This window comes from Amphibalanus amphitrite, unplaced genomic scaffold (genome assembly GCF_019059575.1).
Source record: "Amphibalanus amphitrite isolate SeventyFive unplaced genomic scaffold, NRLGWU_Aamphi_draft 001004F_arrow, whole genome shotgun sequence".
Taxonomy (NCBI): domain Eukaryota; kingdom Metazoa; phylum Arthropoda; class Thecostraca; order Balanomorpha; family Balanidae; genus Amphibalanus; species Amphibalanus amphitrite.
This window is the reverse complement of record NW_024882498.1, coordinates 199,246-212,435: the sequence shown is the minus strand read 5'-3', so window position 1 is coordinate 212,435 and position 13,190 is coordinate 199,246. Positions and strand designations below refer to the sequence as shown.

At 50.5% G+C, this 13,190-nt stretch overlaps 2 protein-coding genes across 2 annotated transcripts; one reads left to right on the top strand and one right to left on the bottom strand.

Moving 5' to 3' along the window:
- Positions 1–3,344: 3,344 nt before the first annotated feature.
- On the top strand, positions 3,345–6,842 carry LOC122369077 (mucin-17-like). Its single transcript, XM_043343480.1, has 2 exons — positions 3,345–4,322; positions 5,219–6,842. Exons 1-2 carry the CDS (start codon positions 3,816–3,818, stop codon positions 5,966–5,968), a joined length of 1,257 nt encoding a protein of 418 aa, XP_043199415.1. The 5' UTR covers positions 3,345–3,815; the 3' UTR covers positions 5,969–6,842.
- A 1,898-nt stretch (positions 6,843–8,740) lies between these two features.
- LOC122369080 (large proline-rich protein BAG6-like) lies at positions 8,741–11,653 on the bottom strand. The gene is made up of 2 exons (XM_043343484.1): positions 11,156–11,653; positions 8,741–9,385 (listed from the first exon to the last, which is right to left on the bottom strand). The coding sequence occupies exons 1-2, from the start codon at positions 11,651–11,653 to the stop codon at positions 8,741–8,743; spliced, it is 1,143 nt and encodes a 380-aa protein (XP_043199419.1).
- Positions 11,654–13,190: the final 1,537 nt, after the last annotated feature.

Genomic DNA, 13,190 nt, shown 5'->3' with positions numbered 1-13,190 from the left:
ACCGTTTGGTATTTCGACCATCATCGGAGCGAGCCGTTTTGATCTGGCGGGTACCGTGATCGCAGTGCATGTAACCACTCGGGATCGATGTGGTCGCAGCTCTGCGTACGTAGGGAGAGGAATCTCCAGGTCACCGATCCTGAAAACTCCCGATCTGTCGTCCAGAATCGTTTTGTGCTGGCAGCAGAAATCTCTTCCCAGCACCACCTGGTAGATTAAACCGGGGATCACCATCATGGTTTGGATGAACTGTCTTGTCTGGACCTGGAACGTGACCTCGGCTTGACTGCTAACAGTTATCTTCTCTCCACCTGCCTGTGTGATGGCTCCAAAAGCCCCTTTACGGAATAAAGTTTTGTGGATCGCTGTCTGGGCGAAATCCTGGCTTATCATGGACGCATCGGCGCCTGAGTCGACAAGGGCCCACATCCCTCTTCCTTCGACCTCGATTTTGACTACCGATGCTCGTTTAGGGCTGCTTAGCTCTTTCTCCTCTCTGACTGATGCCCGCCCAGCAGCACCAGTCAACGGTCGTTTCCCTGATGCGTACTCTGCTGTGTTGTGGCTGAAGGCTGGATTCCCGTGGCGTCATTTTGTTTCCAACAGTCGGCAGCCCAGTGTCCTTGTTTCCCACAATTCAGGCATGTTACCCCGAACCTATTGCGTGGGGTGCTCGAATTACCGACGCCACCCGCTGCTACCGGCGTTCTCCAGCATGCAGATATCAAGTGGCCATGCCGTCCGCAGCCCAGACAGCAAACACCTGGCGAGATCGCTCTTGGTGTTGTCCCTGGCTGCATGCGTCGCTTCACCAGCTGCGGACAGTCGCGCTTGAAGTGGGCGGTATCGCCGCACTGGTAACAAGCGCCCTGTCGGCTGCTGTTTGACGGTTGGTCTCTGATCATCTGAGTCTTTAGCCCGCTCAGCTCGCTCTGAAGCTCTCCTATCATGGTCAGGATTTCTGTTATCTGGTCACCCTCCGTATGCTGGTTTTCTCTGGTAGAAACGATCGCTGCTGCGTCGTGTCCATAAGACGACCGCATAGCAGTCAGAGTGAGGTCCTTCTCTAACAGTTTTTGAGCGACCTCCTCTGCTTTTTGGAGAGTTGACGCCGTATCGTCGTTATGTAGCTTCTCCTGGAGCTTTAGATCGGTCAGGCCGCACAGAAAATGCTCCAGTGCTATTTGTTCAAGGTCCTTGCTGGACAGTCCCGGGTTTGCAGTGTGTGTGAGCTTACGGATGCGATTGGCGAACGCTTCCGTCTTTTCATCGGGCAGCTGACGCACCTGACGCAGCTCTGCGTGTGCCCTACGTGTATCGACGCTGACTCCAAATTTCTTCTGTAGCTCTCCTTTCAGCTTCTCGTAGTTGTTTCTATCATCCCTGTCTAATTTCCCGCAAACGTCCAGCGCAGCGCCATCCAACAAGTCAAGCAAGGCAGCTGCTAGTTTTGTCTCGTCCAAGTCACCAAAACGTGTCTCAAAACGGGAAATCCACGTTTCCCAGTTCTCCTCCTTGCGACCGCTAAATTTTGTTGTGTTGTGAATTCTCATGTATAGTTCGCTCGCCATTTTGGGCAGTGTACGGTCGATGGCCGTTAATTGATATGATCGTATCGTCCAACGATACGGGATGAAATAGCAAAACGTGCTAGTTTGAAAATCGTGTCGTACAACGACCACGCTATGAGGCTATGAGCTGCGAGCGCCCCCAGCGCCTCAATACGATTTAATATAAACTTTAATCGACCTGAAATTAACAAAGCTGTGTCGATAACGACTACAGCCTCTCCAATTTCAGGTCAATATCTAAAAGCACCTGTATCGAAAATCGACACCATCAGTGCTGTAAAAAGAAGCACATGAGCAAAACCTCTTTTATGATAGTGGGAGCGTAAATTTGCTTACCTTGACCGCGCCAATGTTAGGTCGAAAGGCAGCGTCTCCATTTGTGATGTATTAGGTCGGGTATCACAACAGCAGCAGCAGCAGCACGCGTGTCGAGCCCCAGGTCCAGAATGACCGCCGCCCCCGGCTGCGGCCGTGACCCCGCGCCGCCGGTGGCAGCGGCGCGCCCAGCGGGAGGCGGTCCGCAGTGGCGCGCCCAGCAGCGCGCCGAGAGGTGGCACCGGGCACTAACACATCCTAACATCTGTAACCTTTCTGATAGATGAACAAGGTCATGCTCGCTGATTTCACTTGTAATTGTTGTTCTTATCTTCTGACAGCTGAATCCCGGCCTGCTGAAAGCTGACTACTTCCTCTGCTGCGCCTTCGTGCACATTTTCACTGTCTTACTGGCAGTGCTGCCAATCCCGTCCACTGGCAGTGTCGTCCATGCTGCGGTCACCCCCCCCCCCCCCACTGACCGGACCAGCAGCAGCAGCACCTAGCGCGAGCCCCGAGTCCCGCGGCCGTGAGTCGCCGCGGTCAGCGGCCGACTGACCACACCAGCAGGAGTAGCCCCTCCCCCTACTGATGCACCTATAGCACGGGTCCCGCGGCCGTGAGTCACTGCGGTCAGCCGCCGACTGACTGGTCGGACCAGCACAGCAGTAGCGAGTGTCGAGCCCGGAGGCCGTGCGTTATAGACCGGTCGCCGTGGAGACGACGGCGGTATCCGAAACGGAGCCGGTCTTATATGCCGAAAGAAGCTGCACCGTTTCTCATCCGAATTGTTATCTAACGGCAAAGTTTGCGCTTATCGCTGATCACAAGCTCACCATTAATTTGACGTTTATTCTTCCTAACTTTCAATGCAAATAATTCGCAATACAGGCCGTGAATGTTTTTTACCTTTGGACTAATAACACTGTCATGATTATGAAACGAAATATATTACCTAAGTCTTTAAAGATTATATATTTCAAAGACAGCGATCCATAAAACAACCGCTCCTATTGTGGAACTCTGACCCACAGAAATGCGATGACCTGTGCGTTGGTTGCCCGTGAGCCAACGAACAAATAAAGCAATAAGGTAAGCGATAAAGCAAGTTAGTTGAGTCAAACTGAGAAATAGGATATTTTTCATTTTTAGTATTTCATTTTCAAATTAATGCTCTCGAGGCCGACGTTCACTACAGTTTTAGGCCGTTGTAAGGGCATAGAAATATGTCACTGATTCGGACGTTGCCAAGAAGGTACCCTTTCATTATCAATATTCAAGTTTCAGCTACTGACGTATCTTGCAATCTCGAGTTGGCTATTCTGCCCGTCCCCAATGATCGAGGTTAGACACTTGACCGGTCCGGATTAGTTTCCGAACACAAATAGCAACTGCTTGACACGACTTAACTGACAAGTGGGCGGTCAACAGGAGTCTTTCTCTGCGGGAGACCGGAGCCTCTCTATCTAGAAGCGATTATCGGAAAATTGAGCCTATGCCGGCGCCCGTCGACCACTGGGCAGTTTCGGGTGTGTGGTGTTGCACGGACGGTGGCGCGCGGAGTTGCAAAGATTCAGAAGCAGTCAGGAAAACCGGACCGGACGAGTGATGGTCGAGTGCGCCGTCAGCGGAGTAGAGGGAGACGTTTTGTGGATGGACTGGGGCTTCTAGGACAGAGGCGTGTACTGGGGTTAAAGGATCGCTGGTGGACCGCTCCAGTACACTCAGAGGCTCCTGGAGGAGACAGGCACCTGTGTCCAGGCACGGACGAAGGTCAGGTGTCGGGTAGAAGTGGGAGGTAGTGAGCGGCGGCAAGCCAGATGGTCTATCTGAAGAGAACTGATCCAGCCGACACGACGCCATAGTAACTGCTGGAAGTCCAGGCCGTGAGGCCGCTGCCGGGGGTCGAGGGTGACACGCGCCGTCGACATGTGGTCCGTCCGAGGCCGGGCCCTGCTGCTGCTGCTGCTGATGATGCTGTCTCTGTCGGGGTTGGTGATGAGCTCCATCCAGTCCGGAGAATACTGCGAAGACTTTGAACATGGATGGGGAACATTTTGGAAGCCAATGAGCAACAGCTCAGGGACTTGGTCAAGCGAATGGCAACCTATGAATTATGAAGAGATAAGCGACAAGAAAAACATTCCTCCTCCACCGAATGGCAAGGAAATTTTATACCTTCATCCGAATGACCAAGGGACTTTCATGGGCGCAGATATGATCACGAACGACGCGTACATTTTTCCGGAAGGCTCGACTTTGTCTTTCAATTATTTGGCTTATTCTGCGCCATACGATGGGCCTGGGCAAATTGCTATAAAGCTACGCATTACAGGCAAGAATGACACATCACTGGACACATTGCCCACGAGGGAGGGACCTGCCTCCTGGAGGACTTTTAGCATAGATATTCCGGCAACTGAGGAGCTGTCGCAGGTGAGGCTGCTGGTCTCTGAGCAGCTAGAGCGCCTGATTACTTACACACTGTGAATTGCAGTAGTTGCTTGTCACTGTGTGCGTACATGCGTGTGTGCATTGTGCGTGTGAGCGTGTGTGCGTGCGTCCGTGTGTTGTACGTGTTTGCTTGTAGTAACGAGGTAGCGCGAAACACAAAGTCCTGCGTGCGGGATTTTATGGTAAAATTGAGCGATGAGCTCCTTCGGAGAGGTCAGGACACATCTGCTTATATCTAATAACGCTAGCGTTACAGACCAAAACCAGTATCCACAGACTTGGACTGCGAGCTTACCTTGACAATGGCCGATCCAGAAATGCGGTCTAGACGCTGCTGGGCAATGGGCATGCTTCCCCCCAAAAATATAAATTTTGAAAATTCCCGGACTTCGAATCTCGTCCACTGTTGTGCAGTTTCAAGCAAGCTTTTCTTTAAAAAGTTGTCAAGTTTTCTTTCTATCCCAAAATTCCAGAACATTTTTTTCTATAGAGCTGTTGGCGCCTGACTGGCTGAATGACGAGTGCGTTGGCCGGGTCATCAGCAGGCTGGAGGATCTGTATGACAGTTCGCAGCACTGATTTGGTCCCGGTTGACTGCTGGTTTTATCCGCAGCGTTGTCCATAGCGAGATGATGTGCCCCAGTCCCGACCACGATGCAGCAGCCTGTCAAAGGCATAGCAGTTGAAGATCTACCATTGAGCTCTGACACACGCGGCATTAGCATCCGCCCTGGCCCGATGCAGGTTAAGGGAAAATTATGATTGTGAGCGGTCGGCCGTGATTGCGCCTTTGAGACGTTTTGCGATTGATACGCTTGAGCAAAGGCAACTTCATGTTATCTATTATTTGAATTAACCGGTATTGTTTCGATTTTCAGATTCTGATACATGGCGAGAATTATCCCAATGCAACGTCGTATGCTATGGCCCTCGACGATATCCAGGTGTGCGGCCCAGAGACCATCCAACCGAGTCATTACTGCAAAAACATCGCACCGTGCGACCCGAACATCACTACAACCGCAATGACGACTACAACCACCGAGCCTACGACGACTACCACTGAGCTAACTACAACCACTGAGCTAACTACAACCACGGAGCTAACTACGACCACTGATCTAACTACGACCACCAGTGAGCCAACTACCACCACCATTGAGCCGACTACGACTACCACCGAGCTTACCACGACCACCACAGAACTAACTACGACCTCAACAACGGAGGCAACCACAACTACGGAGCCAATCACTACCACAGAGCCAACTACTTCTGCCGAGCCTTCTAGCACCAGCCCGCGGCCGCCTCCACCGCCGCCGCCGCTGCCGCCGACCGCACCGGCGGCGCCGAGTGGCCTGCTGTGGGGTGTCGGCGCCGTGCTGACCACCAGTGTCGCCCTGCTGCTGCTGCTGTCCCTCCTCAGGAGCCCGCGCGTGGCCGCCGCCCGGCGCCGCCGCCCCTGGCTGCGCACCGCCAGCAACGACTACAGCGTGTTCACCGCGAACAGCAGCGGCAGCGCGAGTATCGAGAGCGCCAGCAGCGCCAGTAGCGGCTGGTACGACTACCTGGTCGGCGACCCGTGGCGAAAACTGGCCACGCGCTTTGGGTGGCTGCGCAGCATGTGACTCGTCCCCGCACCGGGTGGTGATCCCTGTGGCGCCGCCCGGGCGAAGTTACCTAGACTCTGGTTGGACTCTGCGGTAGGTAGGAAGGAGTTGAAAGTGACAATGGGTTCAAAGCTCAGCGCTGTCGCGGCCCTGCGGGTGACACCGGCTAGGACGATTGAATGCTTCGAACGACGCGCGTCAGTGTACCTGGAAAACTATGTGTCTGCCTCATTAGGTATACCATTTTTTTTAATATTACCCAACATTGTCATGAGTGCATGTGCTTTCCTAATCGCTGCTTACGTTATGTATGATCTATGCAAGAAGTTGAAACTACATCTAAAATAGGTCACATTTCGGTTTAAAGTCAGCGTTAATTAAGGGCAAGGCTTGATTACTTGGCTGCTGCCCAACGCCAGCCGCAATTGCTTTCTTAAGGACGTATATGTGAACATAGGTCATAGGTGCTGTTCACCATTCACTGTTCATGCCAGTGGAATATTGTCGGCCTCTTGTGCAAACTGACATGCTTAGGGATGTCTTAAAGACACTACTATCTAAGGGAAAGATTATTGTTTGTTGAAACCACGTCATTCCCATGCGTAAGATATGGTTAGATATAAGAGCTATGAGGAATGATTGTATGAAGCACCGATAGAGAAAGGCAGCATATACTTGTCATTACTTCGAAACGTATTGAATCTCAGTGTGTCGTGCTATGCTATTAACTAGTTAGTTATTTGCACGTTGATTAGTACAGTTCAAGATGCGTTTTGTTAGATTGTTAGTGCAGTTAAATTGTTTAGTACAGTTGGATGCGCGGCTAATTCAATTGGTGACTGGAAGTGCTGTGAATGATGTTGAACAGAAATAAAAGCTGTTTTTACTCGTATCAATAATGATCATGCTATCATCCATGGTTTGATTACACGTAAATATATTATTTCCATTTCTGTGATTAAATCATGACAAAAAGATATCCATGAAGCGCGTTGCCATCTTATATAAAGCATCTAGTACGCACATCACTAGAATGCTCCTCGGTGAATTGGTATCTGAGTTGCGCAGACACGGGTGATGTCCTTGGGCATTCCGCAGATGGATTATGTAACGCTTATCAAAAACGATGGACAAGCAGGCGGCCCGAACAGTTCTGTCTATGTATGCACATTGCACATAGAGTGCGACCATTTCACAGAGACAGGCCGAATATCGTTTCCTTCTCTCCTGTATCCGCCACATACCTCCAGTGGTGGCATGAATGTGGCGATGCAGTACGTTTTAATGTAATATACGCAGTATCACGTGACAAATGGATTATGGAAGGTGATTGGAGGCGTCAGTGGTGCCGCTGTAGGCGTGAGAATCGCTAGATCGTCGGTTAGACCCTCAACCCTCAACATTCAGAAAGTGAGCCGTCATCAGTGTTTAGCGGATGTCAGTGCTTTCTCTGTGATTGAAGGCTGAAGCACTGGCCCTGCGCGTAAGATACGAGTCACATCACTCGTATCGGTCACATTGATATCACCTTCATATGCATATGCAATCGTTTGATTTACACCACTTTATACACGTTTGATTTATAGAAATTGTGCTATCCGTTTCTGGAAGGGTATTGTCGTACTTATCATGTTTAATGCTCATTGTTCCTAAAGGGACATATCAACTTTATTATACAACAACCGAACTAGCGAATTCCGGAGCACGTACAAGTGTGTTATAAGCAGATACCTCGCCACCACACCCGCGTGTGACCAGTGTGGTGTGATATTAGTCCTCTCCTGTCCGTCGGCCGTAATCGGAGCTCCTTCCCCACTCCAGTGTAGCTGGTGTGAAGTGACGCCCGGCCTGCCATCTGTTGTAAAGAATAAACCGCCTTCAGTGACCCTTGCACAAATGTCATTGAAGGCGGTTTATTCTTTACAACAGATGGCAGGCCGGGCGTCACTTCACACCAACTACACTGGAGTGGGGAAGGAGCTCCGATTACGGCCGACGGACAGGAGAGGACTAATATACTAATATCACACCACACTGGTCACACGCGGGTGTGGTGGCGCCTGATTGATAGGTAGGTACTTGCGAAAAATGCGGTTTTCAACACAAGCTAATTCATACGAGATTCTAAGCAACGTTCTACCGCGCTAACTACATCGGTTATTGCGTTCACTAAACAATGGCCTTAAGTACGAACAAAACAATGTCTTACAACATTTCCTTCGAACAAAGTGCCTATAATATAAATTGTATATCAGCCTATCGCCATATTTACAAACATACTGATAGTATAGAACATATTAAAGCCGCTTAAAGCTGATGCCGAATCAGTTTGACAGCGAAATCCCGGAAATAGAACATCACCTTTGCGTCACCAGTGCAAACCTAAGATAAATTCCGCAAAATACGCTAGAATGCATCTATAGGATGTGTCACATTTCATCGCATATTCATCGGAAATGTTTTGATAATAGAACAGCAAGCTAATATAAGCAGCATCAAACCTACCATATTTGCAGTCACAACAATTACACATCGTGGGACACTTGCCTGGATACCCAAGACAAGTAAGTTGATAGAAGAAAGCATGCAATCGTAAAGCAGTTTACACTTGATAAAAATACAAAAACACAGCATATATTTCAAGACGACCAGCGTCACAGTTTCGAAGGCAGTTACACGAACCAGCTGGTCCTGTTACCCAGACCAGTTGTTGACACCAGCCGTTACAATTACTTATCTAGTATCTACAGTATCTACAGAGCAGTCACGATGTCTACCGTCCGTCCCAGTCTAGTACCGCAGCTGTGCCATCTTATCATGAGCCTGCCTCCACGGATCGCTGTGGAGATAGTCGAACCATCCGGAGCTGCCGGAGCCGGAGCTGCCGGAACCGGAGCTGCTCGGCTGCCGCACCAAGGGCAGCCGGTCGGAGCGCGCGCTGTTGCGCCGCCGACCGAGCGCCAGCAGCAGCAGCAGCGCCACAGAGGCGGCCAGCACGGCCAGCACGGCCCACAGCAGGCCGGACGGGCCCAGCCGCGACCCGTCGGCCGGCGCCGGCGCCGTGGGAGGCGCAGCCGTCGGCGGGCGACCGGTGGGTGACCGGCTAGTTGAGACTGTGGGGCCCGATGTCGGTGTTGTGACGGGTTCAGCCGACGTCGGTCCCTCTGGCGAGGTGGGCCGATCTGATGCTGTCGGGTCTGTTCCGGGGCTGCCTGCGGTGGTCGCCGCGGTCGGTCCGCCGCTGGGCGTCGACTCCGACTGGGCCGTGGTCTGGACACTGCTGGGCTCCGTCGTGGCCGTCGTGGTGGACGCCTCGGTCGATGTTGTCGTCAGGGGGATGCACTTCTGGTCCAGTCCGGCCGGACCACACACCTTGATGTCGTCTATGGCGATATTGTTCAGTTCTCCCGTTCCACATGCACCGAAAATCAGGAGCTGAAAAAGCATCGCTAAGAATGTTACGTTCAGCTCGAGTCAAATAACATAAAGAGGGAAAGGGCAGGATTCATGTGGAAAAAAACTGAGCCTGAGATCACTTAAATTATTCCAAATCTTAGCCAAAAAAGGCGCTAGAACAGGTTTTCTGTCTATTGCATGCCTGCTCAGCTACTGCTGCAGCGCGAGCAATGATTACCTTCACATGTGTAGGGGGGGGGGGGGGGTCGGCTGGAACCCCCTCCAAGCTTTTTCGCGAAAAACTCGCGTAAAAAGCGGCCGATCGCAACGCAACTTTCATTACCATCGAGTTGATCACTTTTACACCTACTCTGAAAATTTCATGACCCTGCCCCAAAGGACCTTTGACCTGTGTGTGACCTGATTCTCGAGACCATGTTCGGCCGGAATCGTGGTTTTGCGTATGTCAGCTCACATTATCCGCGCGTTTCCAGTCTTTTTGTGATTGTAAACGTCCAAACATGTTAAATGATGCTCGTCCCATGCATCACGGTGGGTGTCAAGGTCACCTGAGGGTCAAATCAGGTCATTGACCTTTGATGACCTCGGTTCACTTTTTCGAGTTTTACATGTTTCTAGGGTAGTTTTTCGGGCTGATTTCGAATTTAGCATCCATTTGAACATTTACGAAGTAGTTTTGGTGCCTTCATAACATGTTACGAAGCTGTCAGAGGCGGTTGACACGTACTACGAATACCCGTCACGACCCCTACTGGTTGACCTGACCTGACCTTACCCAACCTGGTCTAAATGCTTAAAGACATCATCTGTGATCAAAACTAACACGATATTCGTGATCAGCACCCCGAAAAAAAACCTTCGAAGCCACACTTTAAGACTTTCTAACAGGTCCCGATTTTCCCGACTTTTGGGTCACTGACCTGACCTGGAAGGTCAACCACTGACCTAGGACCTTAAAATTGGGTATCATCGGCTCTCTCTCGTCACGGGCAGCACGCTCGTTTTTTCCGCGAAGCTCTAGCTCGATCAGGGGCCAAACGGCAAGGGGGTCCAACCGACCCCCCCCCCTACACATTAAAAGCTGGCAAATTCCGCACACATGCGACGGTTAAAAAAATAAGTCGAAGGGTCTATGTAGCTGGTTAAATGTGACATCTTTTTTATTGTGATATTATATAACCTCAATTCAATGAAAAAAAGGAAGTACGTGGGAGAGGCAAATTGGATTAAAGTAAAATTCATGACACTTCATGTTTTTATTGTGAATTGCGACGGCTCGCAGTTGGCATAGGTATTTGATATGGTGAAAGGAAACAACATTTTTTCATGTTAGAAAAGGTGAGTTTCATGAAACAAGTATCTAACATTTTATAGCGTAGGATATGTTGTGAATTTTCAATAAAAGCTTTTCATAAGTGAGGCCGTCACTTTTATGCGTCATTTATTTATTCGAATCCTGCTTTTAAATATGAGGCTTAATATCAGCAGTCTAGCTCAATGTAATGGCCAAGAAGCGGAAGCGGGATAATGGAATGCGTGTCCCGACATTAGCCCTTTTTGTGACAGAATATTGGGCACCTATTTGATTGAATTTGAAAGCAAAGAAGCATCCTAATCTTCATTTCATTCGAAAGGAGGAAACCCTGCTAGTAAAAAGCAAGCAAATTCTTTCAGACACCGAAGGGATCGAATAGATCAAATAGGTGCCCAATGTTCCGTCGTGAAAACGGACAATATGAAACCGCACGCAGTACCCGTTCCCGGCCACATGAAGATCGAGCCGCTCACCTTGAACGTGCTGGAGCTGGTGGGCACAGTGACGTTGGCCTCCATCCACTGGGTGTTGTCCGGTCCGGAGAACTCGGTGAGCGACAGGATCGGCTCGGCCTCCTCCTGGGAGCCGAGCACGCGGTGCACCTCCAGCGTGCCCGAGCCGCGCCACTGCGAGCGCAGCCAGTACCGGAACGACAGCGTCGAGCCCTCCGGAAACAGGTAGCCGGCCGTCATCTGCAGACGCGCGCTCATGTAGCCGCCGGCCAGCGGCGTCAGGTAGACGACCGTGTCGCCGCTGGCAGGGGCCGGGAAGTCGGCGATGGTCTGCTGCAGCTCCTGGTAGCTGGCCGGCTGCCACTTGCCGCCGCTGTCCAGCGCGCCCTGCGTCCAGAACGTGCCGAAGTCGTCGCTCTCGAAGTCGTCACAGTACTCGCCGGCCATACAGGTGACAACCACCACCATCAGCAACAGCAGCTTCAGCGGATGAGGAATGGTGCTGCCGACGGCGGCCATAACAGCCATCCGTGTGTGAGTGTGTCTGGGTGTGAGGGCGAGTTAGCCGGTCGGTCCAGCCGCGCGCCCGCCGGGAAGGGGACAGAACCTTGGGTGGGCCCGCTCGGGAGCACGTTCTCCGCTCTACTGACCAGTGTCCACACAGAGCACCGCCAAAGCGGGAGAGGCCGCCGCGTTTCGATTAGACAATCTCCGTGGGACGCCGCATTCCGCCCACAAGTGCCATTACTCGCAGGGGCGTGGGCTCGGCGGAGCTTTAGCGTTAAAAGCAGCTCTAAAGAGGCGATAAGATAAAACATTGACCATTGAAGATGCATTTTCCTGACGTGGATATGAGCCGGATTAAATGCATACAGCGACAGCTTAACCTCTTCGATTGAGTGAAGTTTGCGATTAAACCATTTGTTATTCAACCCAGGCAAGTGAGCAAAGTAAATGACCTAAAATACTGTATGGATCACAAAGGTTATTGCGTCCGAGACCGTTAACACTTCGTCCCTATGTAATGCACGTATATGCGGCACTACAGTGCACTACCAGCTGATATTGTTTGTTATGGATCTCTAACTGCGGGCCATTTTGTCGATGGGTTTTCAAATAGCCTGTCGTTGTTCGCTTGATAAATAAAATGCATTCATTAACCCTATTAGTGGCAGGGGGGGGGCTGTTTACGACCCCCCCCCCCCCCCCACTGATATCTCGAGATCTAACGGGCCGATTTTCAAAATTCAAACGGCATTCGATTGCGCTTGCGCTCAACGTGATCTACATTTCTAAAAAATAAAAATTAAGAAATGTCAATAGGGGGGTAGAGGGGGGTAAAAACGGGCAAATTGCAGATACATTTTAGACTGTTTATCACGGCCAGGTTTCTGAACCAATCTTAACGCAACTTTTGCCGATCGATAGAGAATGAACCAGGAATTCACATGGATCCTAAAAGTATGCATTTTCAAAAATCATAGGTGGATACAGATCATTGAGATTGGGGGTACACAAAAAGTATAGTAAATAAGGTTTTTGCTGGTACCTACTGTTTCTAAAAAGGGTGGTAATCGTCTTGTTATGTTACAATTTTGTTATGAGAGAACGACTACAATTGTATTGGTCATGCATAGGCGGTGTCAGGGCACCTATGTTGGGAGGTAAAACATACCCCCCCCCCTTTTGGACGCCTGGATCCGCCTATCATAGCAAAAACGTGTCAAAAGAGGATGCACAATAACTTTGTATATGTTATCACATGATACCTTTCATTCACTGTTCGTAAAACTAGTGCATACAGTTATAATACATCAGCATCGTGATCTTCGCCCAAATGACTCGCTTCACGAAAAGGACCCCCCAATTCCCAGTGCTCTGGAGCCGCCCCTGGTAAAGTTATGAACTTGAAATTTTCAGGGAATGTGCCCAATTTAGTTTAAGGAAAAGTCAGAAAATTTCAGCATCGTAGCTTCAGCGGTTTCGGAGATATTCCCGAAAAACCTGAGGGGTGGATGAAAACAACCCCCCCTGCCACTAATAGGGTTAAGGCAGC